This window comes from Caretta caretta, chromosome 19, assembly GCF_965140235.1.
Source record: "Caretta caretta isolate rCarCar2 chromosome 19, rCarCar1.hap1, whole genome shotgun sequence".
Lineage (NCBI taxonomy): Eukaryota > Metazoa > Chordata > Testudines > Cheloniidae > Caretta > Caretta caretta.
The window spans coordinates 12,307,484-12,329,488 of record NC_134224.1 but is presented as its reverse complement, the minus strand read 5'-3'; the positions used below and the strand labels follow the sequence as shown (position 1 = coordinate 12,329,488).

At 51.2% G+C, this 22,005-nt stretch overlaps 1 protein-coding gene across 3 annotated transcripts in view; it reads right to left on the bottom strand.

Annotated features, from left to right (window-relative positions):
• Positions 1-22,005, bottom strand: part of LOC125624582 (discoidin, CUB and LCCL domain-containing protein 1) — a 64,593-nt gene that overhangs the window by 11,571 nt on the left and 31,017 nt on the right. For all 3 annotated transcript variants that reach the window (XM_048825504.2, XM_048825505.2, XM_048825506.2), the window contains 8 exons: positions 15,787-15,918; positions 10,306-10,357; positions 9,205-9,277; positions 8,464-8,597; positions 6,724-6,761; positions 5,727-5,921; positions 2,798-2,919; positions 452-620 (listed from right to left, as the gene is read on the bottom strand). In XM_048825504.2, the coding sequence (XP_048681461.2) occupies positions 452-620; positions 2,798-2,919; positions 5,727-5,921; positions 6,724-6,761; positions 8,464-8,597; positions 9,205-9,277; positions 10,306-10,357; positions 15,787-15,918 (915 nt within the window). The remainder of the gene's footprint in view (positions 1-451; positions 621-2,797; positions 2,920-5,726; positions 5,922-6,723; positions 6,762-8,463; positions 8,598-9,204; positions 9,278-10,305; positions 10,358-15,786; positions 15,919-22,005) is intronic.

Genomic DNA, 22,005 nt, shown 5'->3' with positions numbered 1-22,005 from the left:
GCCTTAGGATCTTTAATGGACACATGGAAAGGACCCCAGCCCTTACCTGGGGGGGTTGGCTCACTTCCAACCCCCCTGCACGCTCTGTGTAAGTCTCCCAATCGAGGCATGACGCAGCCCAACCCTGCTTAGCTTACAAGAGATAAGCACAGTCCAGAGACAGCTGCCACTTGGCCCCATCCCTTAGATAGCATTCATCTCCATCTGCTCAGCCCTGGCTACAAAGTGTACGCTTTAATTCTTAGCTAACCAGTGCAGAGAGGTCTTGGGATTCAGGATCATCTCCTCAGCGCCCAGGGAGCCACTGGAGAGGAGGGCAGCCCCCTGCACCAGCGAGCCATGCAGCAATGAAGTCAATACAGGTCCATGCTGGAGGACACTGTCGCTGGCTAGTGATACCCACACTTCAGTCTGACTGGGCAGCCCCCTCTGCTCCGGTGGAGCCTCTCACCATAGGGCCGGGGCACCTTCAGACGAGCCACTTGGCAGCCTTGTAGTGCCACCTTCAGGGCGATCCTCTGGTTCCAGCTCTGGGGCATGATGCGGAGGTAGCGGGCCAGGATGGGGGGGATGAACGTGTTGGAGACCTCTTGGAGGCTGTCAGCATTTCCCTCAAAGACCTGGGGAACAAGAGGAAGATAATGGGGGGTCAGCAAAGCAGATCGGGGTCATGCAGAGCATCACTGCCCCACCCACTGTCTGAGCCCATTGTTCCCATCCTCGACCAATGCCACCAGCTCTCCCCGGACACCTGCAGAACCAGTTTAAAACCACCTGCCTTGGACCAGCCTCTGAGCTGTCACATCGGTGTCAATCCATGTTAGCGCCACTGAAGTCAGTGGGGTCACGGCAGGTTTACACGGGGGTGACGAGAGCAGAATTCAACCCAGAATCTGATCTGTTCTTCTGCCACTTCCTCATCTCACCCACAACCGGCCTCCTTCTACTCCATCTCACTGCCCTCGGTGCAGAAGCCTTCTCCTCTGCAGCTCTTGCCACCAGGCGCAGCCTTCCTGTGTAACCACTCCCCATCTCATGTCAGATCTCAGCTGGCAATGGCCCTTTTGTTCTTTGCCTTCCCCTCTCACTTCCTCTGCTAGGATCTATTCTTTAACCCTATACTTCGAGATACATATGGGGTAGGGGGAGGAGGGAAAGGACCCAGATGCTTTGGGGTGGATCCTTCTCTTCTACATATACTCACAGAATGGGGGAAGACACCCCTCCCCCAACGTGACTCTGTGCAGGTGTCTCTCCTTATGTGCGGGGGGAGGGGGGAGACTTTACTAGGGATTTAGACCTATATGTGTGTGGGGGAGGTGGGTGCCTACATGGAAATAGACAGGCAGGCAAGCGACAGGAAGGAATGGAGCTGGTTGAAAATTTCCCTTAAAAATGTTTTTTGGCTTTTCTGACTATATGGACATTTTCATGAAAAACTCAGTTTTTGGAAACAAAGGAAAACAAAACAAAACCCCCTTCCAGTTTTTATAGGAAAATTTCAGTTCTTGGGTTTCAAAAGTTACCCCTCACCCTGAAAATTTTCCAAGAAAAATGTTGATGAAAATGCAAACCAACATTCTTGTCTGCATTTTTCACAGGGGAAAAAAACAAACCCTTTTCCCAATCAGCTTGGGAAGGGAACACAGCCCAGAGACAGGGAAACGCTTGGAACACCTGAAAACTGTCCCCACTTTATTTTAAAGCCATGTTCTCTTTAAGGCACTCTCAGCGCTTTGTATTTTTTGTAATGTCAGTTTTTCTTCCCTGTTTTTGCTTCCCCCCCCCCCACAAGCCTCCCCAATTTTAATTTCATGCAAATGTTACACCTCAGTAACTGGGAGGCAGTGTTGGTTAGGATGCCTGGATTCTAGTCTGAGCTCTGCCCACCTGTTGTGGGATCTTGGGCAAAACACTTAATCTCTTCATACCTCTGTATCTGTAAAATGGGGATAACAACTGTAAGGAATGGGCTAGTGCAGTGGTTCTCAAAGGCGGTCCGTCGCTTGTTCAGGGAAAGCCCCTGGCCGCTAGACAACTTGGTTTACCTGCCATGTCCGCAGGTTCGGCCGATTGCGGCTCCCACTGGCCGCGGTTTGCCGCTCCAGGCCAATGGGGGCTGCGGGAAGTGGCGCGGGCTGGTCTGGCCCGCCAGAGGCTTTCCCTGAACAAGCAGCGGACCGGCTTTGAGAACCACTGCGTTAGTGTGTATGTGCACCACTGCCTTCCGCTGCATGGAATCCAAACCATATGTCATAGTTTCCATTCTGCTAACAACCAAAAGGGATTCTTCTTCAGCTCACGGGGTAGGGGGATGTGCTTTCTGGAGCAGGAAACTCCAGTTCTGTCCTTGTTAAATTCCAAGTGGCTGTGATATGCAGGATAAGGACAGCTATAAAGTCCTAATGGCAGCAATTGCTTACAACACTGACCTAGCTACCAGGAGGTGTAGAGAGGCTTAATTAATGTTTGAGAACTATAGTAATGGAAGGCATCTCCAAAGGCCAGACTCTGATCTATGTTACACCAGTGGAAACCCACAACAACTCCACTGATTTAATGCTGTGGAGTGAGTCCAGTTTTACAGTGGAGTAACAGAGACCAGAATCTATTTCTAAGCATCTCTATCCAGACTCCAGAGAGAAATACACTAGCTCCTATTGCAGGTTCTGCAACCAGACCAAGCCAACAGGCTAATTTTAGAAAGATTCAGTAAAATTTCCCTTTGTAGAATTCCTACTGTGCTCTCTGCTCTCGCCACCACCTGACCTCCTTTTGTCAGGCCACACAGTCTCACCGTCTCCTCCTGCCCGCTGCTGTATCTGTAGGCTTTCCAATTCTTCCCATCTCTGCTGGAGAAAACCTGGTAGGATTTCACGTAGAAGTTGTATTTATCTGAGGATCCCTTGGTGATAATTCCTGGAACACGTACAATGAAATCAGGAAATGGTAACCCCAGAACAGGATGTAGGAGTCATGTGAAGGCAGCCATTGGCGGTTGGGGTCTTGAAATAGTCTTGGGGTTGGTGTCTGATAGAGACATAGACTTATGGGGGCAGAGATCCCGCCCAGAGGGTGGGTCTGATCCAACTCCCATTGATGTCAATGGACAGACTCCCACTGCCCTAAGCAAGTGTTGGAATTTGGCCCTTGACACCAGGCAACGAAGAGCTCTCTCGTTTTAATGGCATAATCCCCCCTTGTCTTTGGTACTGCAGCTGTTATTATATAAAAAGAAAAGGAGTACTTGTGGCACCTTAGAGACTAACCAATTTATTTGAGCATAAGCTTTCGTGAGCTACAGCAAGCTTATGCTCAAATAAATTGGTTAATCTCTAAGGTGTCACAAGTACTCCTTTTCTTTTTGCGAATACAGACTAACACGGCTGCTACTCTGAAACCTGTTGTTATATAGCGGTTGGAACAGGAAAAAAACAAGACTCCTGCGTTTCTTCCCCGATAGAAGCAAGAGCAAGAGTCTGGGCATCAGGAGTTATAGCCAGTGACTCGCTGAGTGACAGCCCCCTCTGTGCCTCAGTTTCCCCATATGCAAAATGGGGGTCATGATACTGCCTGAAGGATGTGGGGGGGAATTAATGGATCCTTTGAGAGCCCCTGAAAAAAACCTCAGAGAGGGGCCTAGTCATTATTAGGTTCTCTCTCTCTCTAGTCGTCGCCTGCTAGGAATTTCATAAGAACCTGCCGTCACCCCATGTCTCAGCTCTTTTTCCTTTCTTGTCTGAATCCCTCCTTTCCGTTCCCCGCACCTGCCCTCCGGCATCTCCCACTGCAAACTGCTGAGATGCCGCCGGGTTTGAATGTCTAACCTCTGTGGAAGCTCGCTCCCCTCGCCTGAGATGAACAGATAACCCCCAACTGCACTCCCGGCCTGCATTCCACTCAGCCTCCAGCCGCCCGCCTCACAATGCCTCCATTTTCCTCCTTCCAATTAACACAGGCATTCTGGGCCCGCTACACAAAAGCCCCAATTTTGGTCATTGCTTTCGAAACAAAGGGCATTTGCTGGCCACTGATGCACAAGCAAAACATTAACTTGTTCAGCCCCGAGGTGGCCAATCCTACCCCTGAGATAGTGGGGAGAGCGAGGCGGGGAGGGGGAGAAAAGAGCAAACGACAGAAAAAAGAAAGAGAGAAAGGAAGGAAAAATCAAGAGAGAGAAAAGGGAGACAGTGAAAAAGGAGAAAAGGCCAGAGTGAATGAGAGGGCTAGAGAGAGGAATCATATGATCTGTGACCCCATGCACACAAGGTCAAGAGCCCCATGGGGAGGAAAATGTGTGCGTGGGAGGGATCTAGAAAGGATGAAAGGGGAAGGATCTAATTCTGCTCCCAGTTAAACTGGAGCAAATCTGGAGTGGCTCCATTGACTTCAGTGATGTTTTTTCCAGATTTACACCAGGGTCACTTAATCCAGTATGAGTCCATTGGCTTCACCTGATTTACACCAGTATGAGATCAGAATCAAACCCAGTCTCTCCCACCCCAACTTTGTATGTTATAATGCCGTCCATCTCTTTCTTTAAACAGGGAGTCCTTATGTGAAAAGCACCTGCACCTCAGAAATGTGGTTACCTCCAGGCTGTGGGCTGCCACTTGGCCAGAGAGCACCCCACATCTATCCTCAATCATATCTCCCAGCGGGGAAGGCGGGGAGCTGGGCCAATGGAAGAAGGAGGATGAGTCAAGATTTCCCAAGAAGCCGCGCTCTGGGGCCTGGAGGGTGGGGTGAGTTACCGCATGGCTGCTGAGCCCTGCTGTGTGTGACAACCAAGGGAGCAGCCCGAGAGCCGTGGCTGGACAAGGAGCTGGGGCTGATTCTGCTCTTGTTGACGCCAGCGTGAATCGGCAGGAACTCCACCAAACCCAGCGCAAGGAGAGATGCAGGCTCCCCGCCAAGAGGGGTTAGGTACAGCAGATCCTCTCCGCCCACTTCGCCACTCCCACCCCAATCCAGATGGCTCATTTTGCACACACCCACTGAGCACCATTTACACCTGCTCACTTGGGGCTTGGTCCAATGCCCACTGACTCCCATCCACTTCTATGGCCTTCAGCTCCACTTACACCTGATATGTGATGGTCACAGCTGCTGCACGGGACACAGTGTAGGAAGCAGGAGGGGTCTGAGGCTATAGGACTATTTGACAAGGCCTCAGGCCAGCAGCACACATAGGCAAGGTCCTCAGCAGGTGTCAATCAGCTTAGCTTCATTGAAGTAAAGGAAGTGACACCGATTTACGCCATTTGAGGCTCTAGCTCTGTATATTCCATCAAAGGCACGCAGAGCTTGATTCTCGTCTCGCTTTGCTCCTCGCTTCCAGCAGTGTAACCGACCCTGTGTCAGTGGAGTTACTCCTGATTTACTCTGGTGCGAGTGAGCTCAGGATGAGGCCCATGATATGATTGTGAGACAGATTCTGGAGGGACTTCGCTGGGACTCATGAGAAAGACTGAGGATCTAGCCTGTAAACTGCTATAGCTGCATGGAAGCAATGGGGCTACAGTGATTTACACCAGCTGAGGATCTAACCCCTACATTGGCATAGCTACAGTGACGTCAACGGAGCTATGCCAGTTGACACAGCTGAGGAGCCTTAACCAGGCGTAGCTAAACTGGAGTTATTGGGGTTTACACAGCTGAGGAGCTGCTCCTACGTGCGGTAGTACAGTCCTGGGGGTAGAGAACAGCCTCTGATACTTACTGACCTGTGATGTTCTTCCTTCCGCCCAGATCTATCTCCAGCCATTCGGTCTCTGAACTGGGATCGGCAGCCCACGAGTTCCCGTGGGCGCTGAATGCCGCCTGCTCCGCTGTCCAGGGCTTGTACTGCCCCATGGCGTTCACCTCGTGCCAGGAGGAGGAGGCGTTGAAGCTGACTGCTTCGAGAGCATGGTCACAGGCTGGAAAAGGAGGTGTAAAACTGAAAGGCAGGCGGACGAATCGGCCGAGGCGGGAGGTCACGGGGTGGTGGGGGCTGGGCACAGGGGAGGCGGGGGCCTTTATGCCACAGTGGCTCAGCCACAGAGGGAATGTGCTAGGGGGAGTCTGATGGGTCTTAATGAAAAATTCCTCTGTCTGTGGCCCAGCCCTGTGTGCGGTGCAGCCCCAGCAAACAGCCCGGCAGCTCCATCTGACTCAGCATTAGCCCCTGATGGTAGCTGCCTTTCTCTTGCCATCTCCTCCTTTGATCCTCATCCCCAGTGACAAAGCCTGCCCTGCTTAGCAGAGGGGTAGCAGGGCTTCATTTCCATGCGGCAGGGCTGGATTCAGCCCATTCATCTTCCCCAGCTGGGAGTCTCTCTGTCAAGCTGTTCGCTCGTCGCCTGCAGCCAAAGCTCAGCGTGGCTGGCAGAACACAGCCTGCAGTGCAGGGTCATCACAAAACGTGCCTTACACTTGCACCTGCCTGATGGCCCGCCTCTCCGTACCCCCCCCCAACCTGATGTAGCTCTGCTGGGCCAGGTGCTCCGCTGGAGTAAATTGGTATAGGTCCCTCAACTGCAATTGAGCAGCTGTACGCCAGCTGAAGAGCTGCCTCATTGACTTCGCTGGAGTTAATTCTGATTTACTCTGGTGTAAGTGAGAGGAGAATCTGCCCCAGGGACTCTCCCCTTATTCCCACTGAAGCTGCCGGAAGCTTTGCTACTGATTTCACTGGCAGCCAGGTTGGGCTTATTCTAGGAGAAATGGAAAAGGACGTACCTTTGTGAAAAATGAGGCGCTTTTCAGATAAGGACCCCCTGTTTAAAGGAAAATGGGTGGAGAGTATTACAAACCCGGGGCACAGAGACGGCCTGATTCTGATCTCATGCTGACGTAGCTCAGGTGTAACTCCACTGAGGTCAATGCCATGGTAAGTTACACTAGTGTGAATCTGGAATAAGTTCCCCAAAGTCAGTAGAGTTAGCCCAAATTTGCCCGAGTGTAATTCAGAGCAAAATTCAGGCTTCACTCTCCTTCCTGACTGTTAATTTCGCTGATTTCAGTGGAGTCACTCCTGAGCCACACCAGTGCGAGGCCACATGCAAGAAGGAACAACCATCCCAGAGCAGCACATTTCCCCTGCTGTGACACCTCAAGCTGATGGAAACTAAACCATGTTTGACACCCTGGGCAAAAATCAGAGTGGGTGTAAATGGGTGCTGCTCCCCAGTTCAACAGCGTTACATCTACTCTTTGATTATGGCCCCCACCCCGATGTCAAACTCTCCCGACCCCTATGCCACCCCACAGCCTCAGCCATTGCTGATTACAGTTTGGCTGCTGCTGCGGACAGCCCCATATCTAACTCCCTAGAAAGCACGACCGGTTCCTCGTTCCACCAGGGCTGACCACATGCTCTGCAACAGACATGGGGCAGTTTGGCCCTGTACACGCCAGCTGCCAGACTGGGCAGGTGGGGCTGCTGGCAAGATGAGATTGACATAATGTTGCTGACGCAAGTCACTGTCTTGGTAAAGAAGCAGCTAGATTGTATTGTTGGAATTAAATCAGAATTGGCTTCTATTCCCTGATTACTAATGATCTGCATTTCTATGGCCCTTTTCATCTAAGGAGCTCAAAGGGCTTTACAAACATTCATGAACATATTGAGCCTTACCCACCTCGTGAATTGGACAAGTCTCATTACAACTCGGGAAACAGCTGCGCAGTGAGATTAGGACACAGGCTTTTAAAGATCTTTAAGTGTTGCTACACGCCGTGGTGCTCTGTCTGAGTCAGGTGCAGGGGCACAAGGGGGGGCAAACAGGGGCACCCCCCCAAAACTCCTCTGGGGCTCACGCAGGGAGAGTGAGTTCCTCCAGCCGGGCAGCCCTGGGGCTGCAGCAGGGAGATATCCGCTGCCGGAGGGGTGGGAGGTGGGCGAGCCAGCTCCACCACCCCAGGGCAGTGGGGGAAGGGAGGAGAGACAGCTCCTCCAGCTGCGGGGCACAGAAAGCGCCCCTCCAAAAGTGGACATATTTTTATTCCCGTGCACACCCCTGGTTAGGTGCCTAAACCGCATTGGGAGATGGGCTCCTAAATCACTCAGATGTTGCAACACTGAGCACAGTAACTGCTAAAGACCTTTAAAAATCTGGGCCTAAGCGACTTGCAGGTCAGTATCAGAGCTGGAAACAGAACCCAGGTCTCCCAGAGCCCCTCTGACACCCCAGTCATCAGCTCTTGAAAAGAAAATATGGGCCAAATTCGTCAGCCGTCACTCAGGTAAAACGTCAATGGACTTTTGCTTGAGAAAACACTGCAAGATTTGGTCCTCTCTGATTTTGAGCTACACATTGTCCCTCTAAAAACAGCGAGCCAGGTCTCGGGCTGGTACAAATCAACCTAATTCCATTGCAGTCTGAGGATCAGGGCCAATCGTCCTTTGGAGGGGCATGGGCCCCACAGGAGGTCGGCCCAGCCGTATCTACTAGCTCAGCAATCAAGTTGGCTGCTCACCTTTTTGAGTGGAGTCCATTGGCGAAGGCTGATTCATAGAGTGTGATCCCCTTCTCCCGAGACAGAGTCAGCTGCCCTCCCAGCTCATCCAAGATCACTCCAGCGTGGATGGCTGCCTTGCAGAGAACCGAGGTCTGGAGGGGGCACGGAAGTGGCAAATGAAAGGGAGGTAGAGAGAAAACCCCAATTAGAGAGCCCAGCCTGGGCTCCAGTCCGGAATGGGGCAATTCCATGGGTCAGAGAGTGTCTGGCCTCACTCACAGTGGTGTAAACCTGAAGCGACACTATTGATTTTGGTGGAGCTTTTCCAGATTTACACCGGTGTAACCAAGACCAGAGTCTGGCTCACAAAGACTGTGATCTCTGCTTTATAAAGACTTTGGCCCAATTCTGATCTCACACCAGTGCCATCGGGCGTAGCCACACTGGAGCGAGACCAGGATCAGGCCCTTTATTTTTTGAAGTGAATTTCGCTCTGGCACAAAGTGTGGTGGAAACAGCAGCCCTGGACTTTCCAGAGCTCCGTTTCCCCATGGATTAGACCCAGCAGGTGCATGCTATCCCACATTGCCCCTGCCAATGGGCTTGACCTGGAGGGAATTCACCCTTCAGGAGCCCGTTCAACTCTTGGCCGCCCTGCTGAGACTGCCAACAAGATATGGCTGTGCCTGTGACTCGCTTTCCCTACAGCCGCCACTCAGGGCCGGTCTCTTTGCAAGGAGCGCTGAGGTTGGTACTCACGTCTCGGTAGCCCTGCTTTGCGTTTCCCCATATGTCACCCGCAACACCCTTGCAGCCCGCTGGGCAGAAAACACTGAAACACAGGACAAAGGAGAACCCTGGATGAAGTTCTGACCTCTCAGCTCTTCTCCAGGCAGCTGGGCTTCCCTTCATCCCCGATGACCCTGGGGCTTGGAGGTTTATTCCTTCCCCGTTATTTTCATTTAGCAAAGTTGGATCTGATGGAAGGTGCACAGCCCTCTATGCTCAGAACAGACAGAGCAGTGCAACTTGTCCAACCAGCATCTGAGATATTCGGTGCCCTTAGCCCAGGCATTCTTGCCCTCTCCTCTGAGGCTACCAGGAAGGGGGAGCATGGTGGTGGATTGTGTGATGTACATGGGGAAGTCAAGGCAGACCCATCAGGTTCATCCCATGAGCGGCATCCCCTGGTCCTGGAAAGATCTGGGCCAAACCTGCAAACCATTTCCCATCAAATGTTTGTGCCAATTGGGGCTCACTCCCCGCAAATATCCTAATGATCAAGTTCCCCGGCAGAAACAAGGACCACCCGAGTGAATGTCAATGGACTGTTCCTAGAAAGCGAATGGTGAAGTTGTAATTGTGTGTATTTGCACCAGAAACCTGACTCTGTTACTTTCCTCCTGTTGGGTCACTACAGGATTACTACAAATTATTGCTACAAATTATTCACCTATGCAATTAATCCATTGGTGAGTGGCTAATAACCATGAATAATCTGCACTAATGGCACCTTTCATTGGATGATCTCATAGTGCTTTATAACTAGTGATTACAAAGCCTGACAATCCCCCTGGGAGGCGGATACTACCCCAATTTAGGGGGGAAACTGAGGCACACACAGGGGAAGTGAATTGCTCAAGGCCATTCAGTGAGTCAGTGGCAGAGAACCCCGGAATCTGGCTTCCTAAGGCCTAACTATATTATGCAAATTTGCATCAGTGTAAGTGCATATATGCAGTTACATCAGTGCAGATTGTCACATTCTCCAGATTTCCCCTGCCTGATGTCAGTGGAGTTACTCTGTGAATGGGTTTGGTTTATTCTCAGATAATAGACTCCCCATTGGAAACCGCTTACCTGATTTGTTCCTGGTGGTAATGGGTCCCCTTATCCAAACAGGAAATCAGATCTAAAAGACAGATAGACAGAGAATTCCAGTGGCCTCCCCCATCTCCCATACCCAGAGGCAGACTGCTTTGCTGTTTGTTTCTCGGAGACACAGGCTTGACACTGATGCAATCCAGGGAGTGCAATGAGTCACTCCTGATTTACACCCGTCTGAGCAACAGCAGATTCACACCCATCAATAAAGCCCTTGTTTGTATTATAAACCCCTCTTGCTCAGCATGGTCTCACAGTGGCCTATGCTGCATCCTGCCCATGTTATACCCACACGGTAACGCCATGTTATACCACCATTATCACCCCAACAGTCATTCACAAAGGGCCATGTTCTGACTTCCCATTGACTTCAAAATGGTCTCAGCTTCGGTCACCTTAGGCTGGAGTTTATCTCCCTACTTAGATTGTTGGCTGTCTGGGGCAGCAATTTGGTTCTATGTTTGTACAGCACCTAGAGTCTGTCTGGGTCCATGACAGGGGCTCTGTATGTGGCGTTCAGTGATCACTCAGGCCCAGATTCTCAAAGGTTCTTACGTGCCTCACTCCCATCAAAAGTGTTTCCTTGAATGAAAAATGAATCAAGCCTCATAACCCCTCCGGTGAGTATCATTATTCCCATATTATAGATGGGGAAACTGAGGCACTGATCTGTGACTGGCCAAAATTTATACAGCTAATCTGTGGAAGAGCCGGAGATAAAAGGGAGGAGTCCTGACCCACAGGCCCTGCTCTAACCATCAACGGACACTGCCTTCCACAGATATAGGCAATGTTTAGCAGCCAAATGGGAATGGGACCATGCTGAATAATGCAAGGAACTGTGGCATATTCCCTAGGGAAGCCACAGGGATACCCAAACTGTTATTCTTTGGCTCTTCTAAAGGAAATTACACATCACAATCCAATGTCTATGGATTCCCAGCAGCCCAGCCCAACCCACCCACTCTCACCATTCCTCCAGAAACCACAGAGGACGGTGGAAAACAGAAGGTGACTCATGGATCTTTGTGGCATACACCCAGCGACTGATGTGCAAGCCCCTCAGGGTCAGACGCCAGCTGCAGATGCTGATCGGTGCCTAAGTCAGAATGTAGGGCCCCGAATCTCCTTTGCACTAAGGCCCCGTCGCATCTCTCAGGGCAGCATGAGAGAGGTCGTTAAGTGAGAGCACAGGTGCTCAGTGCCCACTTTACGGCCCCTTTATACCGCCAGCATGGAGCTGAAGGGCTTTAGTGTACATACGAATCAGACACTGTGTGCGTGTGTGTATACACCATACGCACACACCTACACACTCACATGCATCAAATCCACAGAGTGTGGCAGGACAGAAAGGATTAGCCAGCATTGACTTTGGAATGGCTGCATTATTCACAAGTGACAAAGGCACGAATCATGCCCAGCATCCCAAATGATAGCTGGTAAAAGCTTGTCACAACACCCCACCTGCTGCATTCTGCACATGCCCCTAGGCTACAGGAAAGGTTCTAGCAGGGGGTTCCATAGGCCACTGGCGGACCATGGGGCATTTCCTGATGTGTTGTCTGGTTACATGGCACTATCTTCCTCACTTCTGGCTACTAAATGGCATGGAGAGATGGAGCCGTTCAGTATTTTCCTAAACCAACTTTGCCACAGAAGCAGCCAGCAAGTCTGAGATCCCTGACGGGAGAGGAAGCGACCTGCCTGCGTGTGAATGGAAGGGGAGGTGGGTGTCCCAATCGGAAACATCCAGGAGACAATCCCTGCAGTCTGTGCAAAATCTGGAGAATTCCTGGGGCACAGAAAATCCACATTAGCATTTGAGACTCAAAAATTGTTTTTACTGCTCTCTAGTGGGTGATCCTTGCTCTGTCTGGGGCAGTCATAATGTTTTTGAGGCAAATTCCATATCTGGGAAGGGAAGGAGATTTTTCTGTGACTCTGGGGTTTTTTTATGGCAGCTGTTCGAGGCTGTTAAGGTTTGGGATGGTAGAATAGAAGTCCCAGGGAGACGGACCAGTGGGCAGAGTGCAGGGGAGGTGGTCAAAAGTGAATGATCACCTGGATAGCACCACCACATATGTGGTTGTGATAGGGTGGGCCCCCCTTGCTGTCCCTCCACTGGCAGCCAAACGGTTAATGGGAGGGTGAAGGCTCAATTAGCCCACAGGATGGCACCTGGAGAGTGGGGGAACCAATTCCTTATCAGGCCCAGCTGAGTTTCTGTAAAGGGAGGAGTTCTGTAGGGTAGGGAGTAGTAATAACAGATCATCTCTCCTCTCCTCTCCTCTCCTCATCCCAATTACTGCAGCCCTGAGCTGAAATGCCAGGAGAAAAGCTGAGGCTGCTTTGGAACACGTTTAAATCCCTCCCTCTTCTATTCTTTATCTGCTGGTGACACATACCCACACCTTGCTCCCCTCCAGTCCTGCTGCCAGAATAATCTCCTGTTCCTGCCACCTGGACCACGGAGTAAGGGTAGGGTGTAAGTTCAACTGCCCAGCCCAGGGGAAGAGCTGCTCTTGGGATCTGCTCCTGAGATTCCTGACCCCAAGCCAGGAGAGATCTGGTGAAACCAGAGGCAAGGAGTGAATCCCCGCAGGGAGCCTGGTTAAAAGGGCAGGACTTGGATTTCCAGGGGGAAAGCCCTGGGAGGAACTGCTTGCTACCTCAGCTGGACAGGATTTTGCGAAGCCTAGAAAGGGGCTTAGGAAAAGGGCCTGAAGGCAGGCCCAGGTCAGAAGAAGCCCAGGAAGCAGCAAGGGAGCGGCAGGAGCATACCTTGACTGCTCATGCTGGAGCCCCTCCAGAGGAAGCTACAAGGGATAAGGACTATTGGAAGCCCTGAGACACAAGGTCCAGAGTCAGGGGCTGCTGACACAAGTTTATTGAACTATTTATTAGTGGGACTTTCTGTCCCCCTGGAAGCGGGGTGGGGTGAGGTGGGAAAGGTGACCTGGCTGGAGGATTGAGTCACAAGAAGCAGACCACCGCAGGGCCGGGTGGCTGTCTGCTGGGGCACCAGGAGTGGGGAGCCAGCTACAGCAGGAGGGGGCATGCTAGTGGTGGGTCCCCTCTTCCACAGTGGTATTTTGTATGGTATTATCTATGTGATAAAGTGCACTTAGCACACACCACTGCTCACTTGGCCTGTTTTCTGACCAGCTCCCCGGGCTGTATTTTAACATGCCAAACCACCTAGCAGTTAACAGATCCAAACTGGAGTTTTAAATCCACATACTGCAGACATGTTTCCTCCTCTCCTAAATGTGGAATCCCTCCCCTTTCTCCACCACCGCCCCCTCCAAATTACACCGGCTCAAGGCCCAGGCTGGATGAGATTCAGTCCTGAGCCAGTTTTAAGGTCTGTCACAGCCCTGCAGTTCTGGGACTGGGAGATTTGTACCTGTGACATTCCATTCCATATTCCTTATGAAAATATGCTTATGATATGGTTATGACAAAACATGGCTCATATAAGATGTCATTGGAAAGGTTATGATTTACTGAATGTGATTATCCAATTTGTATGCATTTATCATTTCTGTATCTAAAGTTAGAAATATGGACTATGTAACAATTACAGCTGAGTGTATATTGGGAAGACACCCACCAGAGGAAAGGCCATCCTATTCCGATTCAATGGGCCATTAGGAGGAACAACAAGACTGTGAAGATACTAATCTCTTTCCCTCCTGGGAGGTGTCCTGGGACAGAGCTGTGACGCTACTAGGTCAGGTTGTCTTGTCACCTCAGACTGAACATTATCTGGGATGTCTTGTAACTTTCCACTGAAAGGGAAGATGGGTCAAGTTTGGGAAACAAAGGATTCCCGCCTTGTGTAAATCGTATTTAAGGGTGGGGAGGAAGACAAACTAGACTCTCCTCTTCTGCCTCAGGGCTTCCAAGAAGAAAGACTGTTGAAAGTACCTGAAGGGACAAAGAAACCAACCTGAAGGGAAAGGCAGGGGTGAGTCGAGACTGAGACAGGAGTCCAGTCTGTAAGAAAAATAACTGGAACTCAGAGCTACAGAAACTCGCATCCTGCCTAAATTCAAAATTTAGGGAGAGAAATTACTATTTGTAACCAATTTCTTTAGTGAAACAAGCTTAGTTTGTGTGTTTGGTTTAATTTGCTTAGTAATCTGCTTTGTTCTGTCTGTTATCTCCTGTATTCACTTAAAATCCACCTTTTGTAGTTAATAAATGTATTTCTTTTTTATAATATAACCCAGTTTTTGCAATTCATAATGGGGAGGGGACGGGGGGGGGGGAGGAAGAGGCTGTGCATACCTTCCTTCACATTGAGAGAGGAGGTGGATTTCATAACATACCTTTGGGTCTGCGATCCAAAGGAGGTGGACACCTGAGTGCTGGGGCAAATCCCTTGAGCTGAGTCTTCCCAGAGCTGATCTCAGTGTCTGTTTCATTCTGCAGTTGGGTGTGGCCCTGCCTGTGTCTGTGCTGGAGGAGGCTTAAGAGCCTGGCTCAGCAAGACAGGTAAAAAGGGTGCCCAGCCTGGCAGAACAGGCAGGCTCAGCGGTGTCCCAGTACATCAGGTAGCATCTTATGGGGGACAACCTCTCACAATACCATCAGAAAGGATTCAAAAGGGGAGATTCCCATGTTTCTCAATTCCTAGGAGGCCCTGAAGTACCATATTTTTAAATTGTCACATTATTGTGTCTAGAAAAGTGAATGCATATCCTTTTTTAAAAAGATGTCTGTTTATTGTAATTTTTCTCTCCCTCTGAACCCTGCACTGGTTAATGGATGCTAATGAAGACACCTGGCTTTGAGGGTGGAAATTGATGTGTAGTCCAACATAATTTTGCAAAGCTCTTTAAGTGACATCCCTGCAATATTTTTTCTGTAATGTGTGTAGTGGATACAGAACTCATGATGGCGGGGCGGGGTGGTGGTATAAAGGGTTAATTGGCATGAGCCCGGAACAACTTGCACAGCTCGATCACAGGGTCAGCATGTATGTGTCCAGGGGGACCTGTGTGAATAAGGGAATTTTTGATTTGCTGGCAATTCTGAAAAATGGGGGGGTAATAGTTTCAGGTCCAAATCCTGCTGTCAGCCCAAATGTGGTTGTAACAGCAACATGAAAGCCCTGGGGATAGGAAGACAGCATCATTTGGGGACCTCTGAGCCCTTTGTCTCTGATTATCCCGCTCGGGAGAAGGACCAGAGCATAGATATTGTGAGGGATCCTCTTGGCCTACCCACCCCTGCTTTGCCATGAGCATCCACACAGAGCTGGGCTTGGTAGTGTGCTGGTGGGGGAAGGATCCGCCAGCATGGACTCCTGGCTGCGGGGCCTTCTGTCCCCATGGAGAGGGGGCTGGATCCGTGTGGTGCAACTTGTGTCCTGTCCCTTCCCCCGCTCCCCAGGACCAGCAGTCCCCTGCTTTTCACTCCATGCTGTGGCTGGACGGTGCCTCGTACCTGGGTGCTGGCTGGTCGCGTAGGAGAGCAGAAAGCCACGCCCTGAGCGGTGAGTGGTGCTGTTGAACTGGATGGTCACTGAGCTGGAGTTCATCACCAGAGGTGTGGGGTTTGAATTCCCGCAGTACGAACCTGTGGAGGGAGAAGAGGTCCCTGAGTGACATACACAGAAACATGGGGGAATTTTCCTTCTCCACTGATGCCAATACCGGGAGAGATGGGCAGAGACCTTTGTCTCCTTGGGCAAAGGGCTCTGCCGCCCCTGTTCTGAACCACAGTCATCGGGCTGTTTATCAGCTTTTGCACACTGACCATGGCCATGATCCGTCGCATGTCTGCTTTGCCTCCCCATCACCAACGTCCATGAGCCAAAATCTGAATCACCAGCTTGCACCCACCACTGCGACCTTTTTGGGGAGGGTGGATAGAAGGGGGCTCAGATCAGACCTAGCCACGGCTATGAAAGAGGAGAGGAAGGTGCTCCAAGCACGGAAGGAGAAGGCAACGGAGTGGGTGAAGGAAACTGGGCTAGAGGTGGGCCTGGGCAAAGCTAGCGAGAAGAGATTAGAAGAGAGATGCAAACAGGAAAGGGAGCTGTGCAGGTGATGTGGGAGGTAGAGGAGGGATCAGACCATGACGTGGTCCAGGTGGCAGGAACAGGAGATTATTCTGGCAGCAGGACTGGAGGGGAGCAAGGTGTGGGTATGTGTCACCAGCAGATAAAGAATAGAAGAGGGAGGGATTTAAACGTGTTCCAAAGCAGCCTCAGCTTTTCTTCTGGCATTTCAGCTCAGGGCTGCAGTAATTGGGATGAGGAGAGCAGATCTGTTATTACTACTGCTCCGAAAACCCATAGCGCCTCCCCAAAGATCCCTGCCAAGCCGGTCCCTATTCCTCGTACTTCAAACCCAATTCTGCTGCCCCCAAAGACCATCGCAAATCTCCCCTTGACTTGAGCGGGAGCAGGGATGAGCCCTTAACAAAAAGACAGAAGGGCTGATTTCAGCCAAGACACATTCTAGAAGAATGTCTCCCCTGTAGGATGCTGGCCACGTTCAGTGGGGAAATGCTGGCTCGCTCGCCGCGTGGGAGGCCAGCTGCAGTATCACTGCTGAGCAATACGGGCTGGCCCAGATGGTCAGACGCTTTCTGCAGTGCTGAGTCTGCTTCCGAAGGGGCGGCCAAGCACAGCAGCAAAGTGAGGAGACACCCAGCAGAGTCCTCTCTGCTACGGATTATTGTAGGGTGCCCTATGCATTCCTAATGGGGCCACCCCATTCCCCTTCCCTACATCTGCTTTTCACTCCACTCCATCCTCAAGGCCCCTTTCGCTGAGAGACTGAACAGGTCTTATACCTTCCGCCTACTGTCAGACCCTGGATCCGGGACAAAACGGAACTGCCGGAAGCGATCAGACCCGATGTCTCATTTTCGAGCCCTTCAGCATCATCGACCACAGGGGCGCTGTGAGTCATGCACAATGCTGCTTCTCCCTGCCCCACTCAGGGACACTATGCTGCAGCCACACACGTCGGCTGGAAGTGAAGGCTCCTTCCTGCCAGTGCGCAGCTATAACGGTATCATTAGCAACAGGACCTTTCCTCCTGTAGGATCCCAGAGGGCTTCCTGTGGTGCTTATGTCCAGGAATCACTTTGCCCACCACTGAAATGCAGCCACCTCTGAGATAAAAGATGGCAGCTCTTTAACAGTGCACAGTAGTGCTAAACAGTTTAGGATGGGAACGGATAGTTACTGGGGTTGGTGCTGCTCCTGGCAGCTTAGGGCCTGTAAGTGTACTGCAAGGGGTCAGGGGAGAATCCCCCCAGAGCAGGAGCACAGTAGGGAGGATATCAATGGCCCTACACTGCCCATTTCTCATGTGACACTGGAGTGGGGCCTGGGACAGGATGGGAGTACACATCCTATGGAGAAGCACAATGCAAACTATGGAAATTCTAGGCAGTGGCCTGTGTTGTTTGAAAATGAGGCCTTTAAAGGACCTCGTGCCCTACTGAGAGGAAAGGGGAGTTTACACCTCTCGCCAAACTCTTCTTTCAGGCCAAGGATACGTTTACGCCAGGAATAGTTGTACTGCTGGTAGGCACAGCTGCTTCCGCTTTAATCCAGTGAGTGCGGGTAACACTAGCAGAGAAGACTTGAGTGGGTAGCACACGTTGCTACCTTGAACAAGCTCACCAGTGACTCTGGGTGGGTACTTGGATGCTGGCCAAGGCTTAGTCTGTGCAATTGCATCTACACTGCTAATTGTTATGTGCGCTAGCTAGATTAAAGCCAGTGTGGCTATGCCTAACAAACCCCTGCTATACATACACCTTCAATTGGGGTGTAGATGGTCCCTTAGACCAGTGGCTCTCAACCTTTCCAGACTACTGTACCCCTTTCAAGAGTCTGATTTGTCTTGCATACCCCAAGTTTCACCTCACTTAAACAACTTGCTTACAAAATAAGACATAAAAATACAGAAGTGTCACATTGCACTATTACTGACAAATTGCTGACTTTCTCATTTTGACCATACAGACACTCCCTGGGTTACGCAAGATCTGATTTACGCAAATCCGCGCTTACGGAAAAAGTTCGTTTTTTTGGCGTAATGGTCGGGTATACGTTTCCGACTTATGTAAAATTCGAGTTATGCACGGCATTCCGGAACGATTGCGTAAGTCGGGGAGCGTCTGTATAATTATAAAATAAATCAATTGGAATATAAATATTGTACTTACATTGCAGCGTATAGTATACAGAGCAGTATAAACAAATCGTCGTCTGTATGAAATTTTACTTTGTACTGATTTTGCTAGTGCCTTTTTACGTAGCCTGTTGGAAAACAAGGCAAATCTCTAGGTGAGCTGATGTCCCCCCGGAAGACCTCTGCCTACCCCCAAGGGTACACGTACCCCTGGTTAAGAAGCACTGCCTTAGACAGTGCTTTCTCTGGAAAAGTTTCCTTCACAACCATAAGGGCTAGAAATTTAGAGCCAGACCCTGAGTTAGTGTGAATCAGTGTAGCGGCTTTGACATCAGTGGAACTAGACTGGTTGACACTCACTGAAGATCTGGCCTTCACTTTTTTTTAACTGAAGCCTTAAACGGGGCATAATTTGAATTGGGAGGGGGAGGGCGAGGGTGGGATCAGCAGAGCAGGAGTTTGTCTCGTCTGTCCTGAACTAAACAGAAGACCCCAAACTCACTTTGTTTCTGACCTGGTTGGAACCTCCCCATCTCTGAGATGAATGGCTGGTGCCACCGAGTTCTGTATCAGTGGGGAAAATGCCATTGCACCGGCAATCACTTCAAAGTGTGCGCTGAATCAGGCCAGCAACCCAGCCCATCTAACCAGGACAGGAGAATGGCAGGTTCCAGATCTCTCTCCAAGCAGCTTGGTGCCTACTCGCTCCCAGAGCCAGAAAAATATCTGCACTCCTTTGGGCTTCTGGTATGCAAGGCAGCGGCAAGGCAAGACTCCCACAGGGTTCCCTGAATAATTTCTAATGAGGGCCTCTTCTGAATTACGTCATGTCTGGGGATCAGGAGACAGGCAATCCGCTCAGCTCTTATCAGGCAGCTGTAATCGCTTGCTCCACGTACTGGATGGACACATGCACTGGCTGGGCTGCCCCAGTGTAAACTACTCTTCTTCACTGGAAGAAAAATCCACCTCACAAATGCAAGCAGAACCAGCGGCTATTAATTTGGCTGATGGCCCTTAAGGATCAGGACAAGACTAAGGGGGCATCTGTTTAGGCTCCCTGTCCCTCACCTTCCCCTTTGCACAAACCAGACCCAGCAAATAAACCCTTTAGGCCTCAAACCATTTACTTCCAATGAATTTGCCTGCGCCGTCTCCCTGATTAAAACTTCAGCGTAAGTAGCTGATGGTGCCGGTCAGATGGCCTATGGCAGGGGTGGCCAACCTGAGCCTGAGAAGGAGCCAGAATTTACCACTGTACATTGCCAAAGAGCCACAGTAATTGTCAGCAGCCCCCCATCAGCTCCCCCACCCCACTCCCAGCACCTCCCGCCCACTGGCAGCGCCACCAATCAGCGCCTCCCCCTCCCTCCCCGCACCTCCTGATCAGCTGTTCTGTGGTGTGCAGGAGGATCTGGAGGGAAGGGGGAGGAGCGAGGGCATGGCAGGCTCAGGGGAGGGGGCGGGAAGGGGTGGAGTGGGGGCAGGGCCTGTGGCAGAGCCAGGGATGGAGCAGTGAGCACCCCCCTGGCACATTGGAAAGTTGGTGCCTGTAGCTCCAGCCCCGGGGTCGGTGCCTACACAAGGAACTGCATATTAACTTCGGAAGAGCCGCATGGGGCTCCGGAGCCACAGGTTGGCCACCCCTGGCCTATGGGAAGAACCTGTCCTGTCCCTTTGGTTCCTAGTGGGGCAGGTTCCCACATCCTCAAACCACCGTCACTGTTCTTCCCTTCACCGCTTTTGCAAACAGTCTCGGTAGAGAGGCCAGGGGCTGGATGGGCCATTCTGCTCTACTCTATCTATTGTACCACCCGTCACCGTGGTATCTGGGCACTGTCCAGAAATGCATGGAGCCTCAGGACTAGCAGCGTGCCATGGTCCATGAACTCCCTCCACCCTCTGGGGTGGTCTCCCAAGGGCAGGGTGGAGGAGGCCCCGTGGCAGGGCATCTGTCCTGCCCCTGGTCTGCGGGTGGAGGACGTCACTCCCCCAACTTGCCCCAGCCCTGTGTTCAGTGAAGAGTACACCACAGGGCCCAGTTCTCCTCTCCCGGACGCCAGGCGAGAGCGTGAACCAGGAGTAGCTCTGCAGAAATCCCTGGGCCTGACTCTGACCTCACGCAGCCTTTACACCAGAGTAACTCTGTTTATTTCGGTGAGTGGCTCCTGATTTGCTGCAGTGCAAGAGCAGAGCAGAATTGGGCCCATTATAGGGACAGTTTGTTCAAATATTGCCTTTCTGCCGAGGTCCAGCCCACGCAGGACTCTCTTGCCAGATTTTGTGCTGCCCTCCCATTCTGCCTTCTGGGCTTGCTTCCTGCAAGAGCCTCCAATGTGCTGACAATGCACAAAACCTTTTAAAGTGACAGTGCCCTGATAAAAATCTTAGGGCCAGATCTCGAGACTGGCCCGAGCACCCTGGCTCATTGCAGTGAGTGAGGGGTAAAAGCACAGGTGGGCTTTCTGCCACTTTCCCACCTCTCTCCTGATCCTTGTGGCTGCTGGGGGCCAAACCTCACTCAGTGCAAGTTGGAGCAGCCTCATGGCTGCTCTAACTCTCACTGGTGGGTAAGTGTTTTGCTGGCCAGGATTCATGGAGAACATCATACTCTGGTCCCACCCCTAGCATATCCCCTCCCTGACCCCAGCCCAACCAGTAACACCTCCAACACCAGGAAACCAAAGCAATCTCTGCACCAGCTGCAGATTCCTACACGGATCAGGGGTTGTTTTAAATCTCCTTTGTGCTGCTGGACTGGTGCAAAAGAGGGTCAAAGATCCGTCCCTAGCATTTTAAATCCCTGGCCTCTCCTCTATTGCTGATCATAGAGCCAGTTTAAATAGGGAGGGTCTGAGCCACAGTGGGTGTAAGTTGGTCCAGCTCCACTAACTTCACTTACACTAGCTGAGGATCTGGGCCTACGTCTGGAGGAAAGGCTCGGCAGGTGGGTGGAGAATGCAGCGACTGTGAGGCAATCTGAGAGAGTTTGCAGATGATGAAAGGGAACCACAGAGCTGGCAGACACTTCCCACGTGGGGGAGGGGTCCAAAAATGAGACGTCATGCTCTTAAAAGGAGGTTAGTGGGACTCGGACTTGATGGTGAATAAAGAGCCAGGAAAGGTGATCTAGGCTTAAAGGTAGAGGTGAGTCCAAGCTGCTCAGATCAGGGTCTGTTCTGGTTCAAACCCATTACAGTGGACAGTGACCTTGTATAAGTCACTTTACTGCTCTGTGCCTCGGTTTCCCCATCTATAAAAGAGGGAGATTAATATTGATCAGTGGTGGACACGGCTTAGTTCACGTTTAGAAAGTGGTTGGAGATCCTAGTGGAATGCCAAGGGTGGTTCTCTTCACAGCCTGTGTAACTGTGGCTAGGTACTTTTTAACTACATTCACAGATTTCCTGGGCTGATGAGAGGCTGAAGCCCAGGGGAAGCATGACAAGTTTAGACCTAAGCACCTGACCCATTCTCTGTAGCTTGATTGGTCACTTCCTGCTGTATC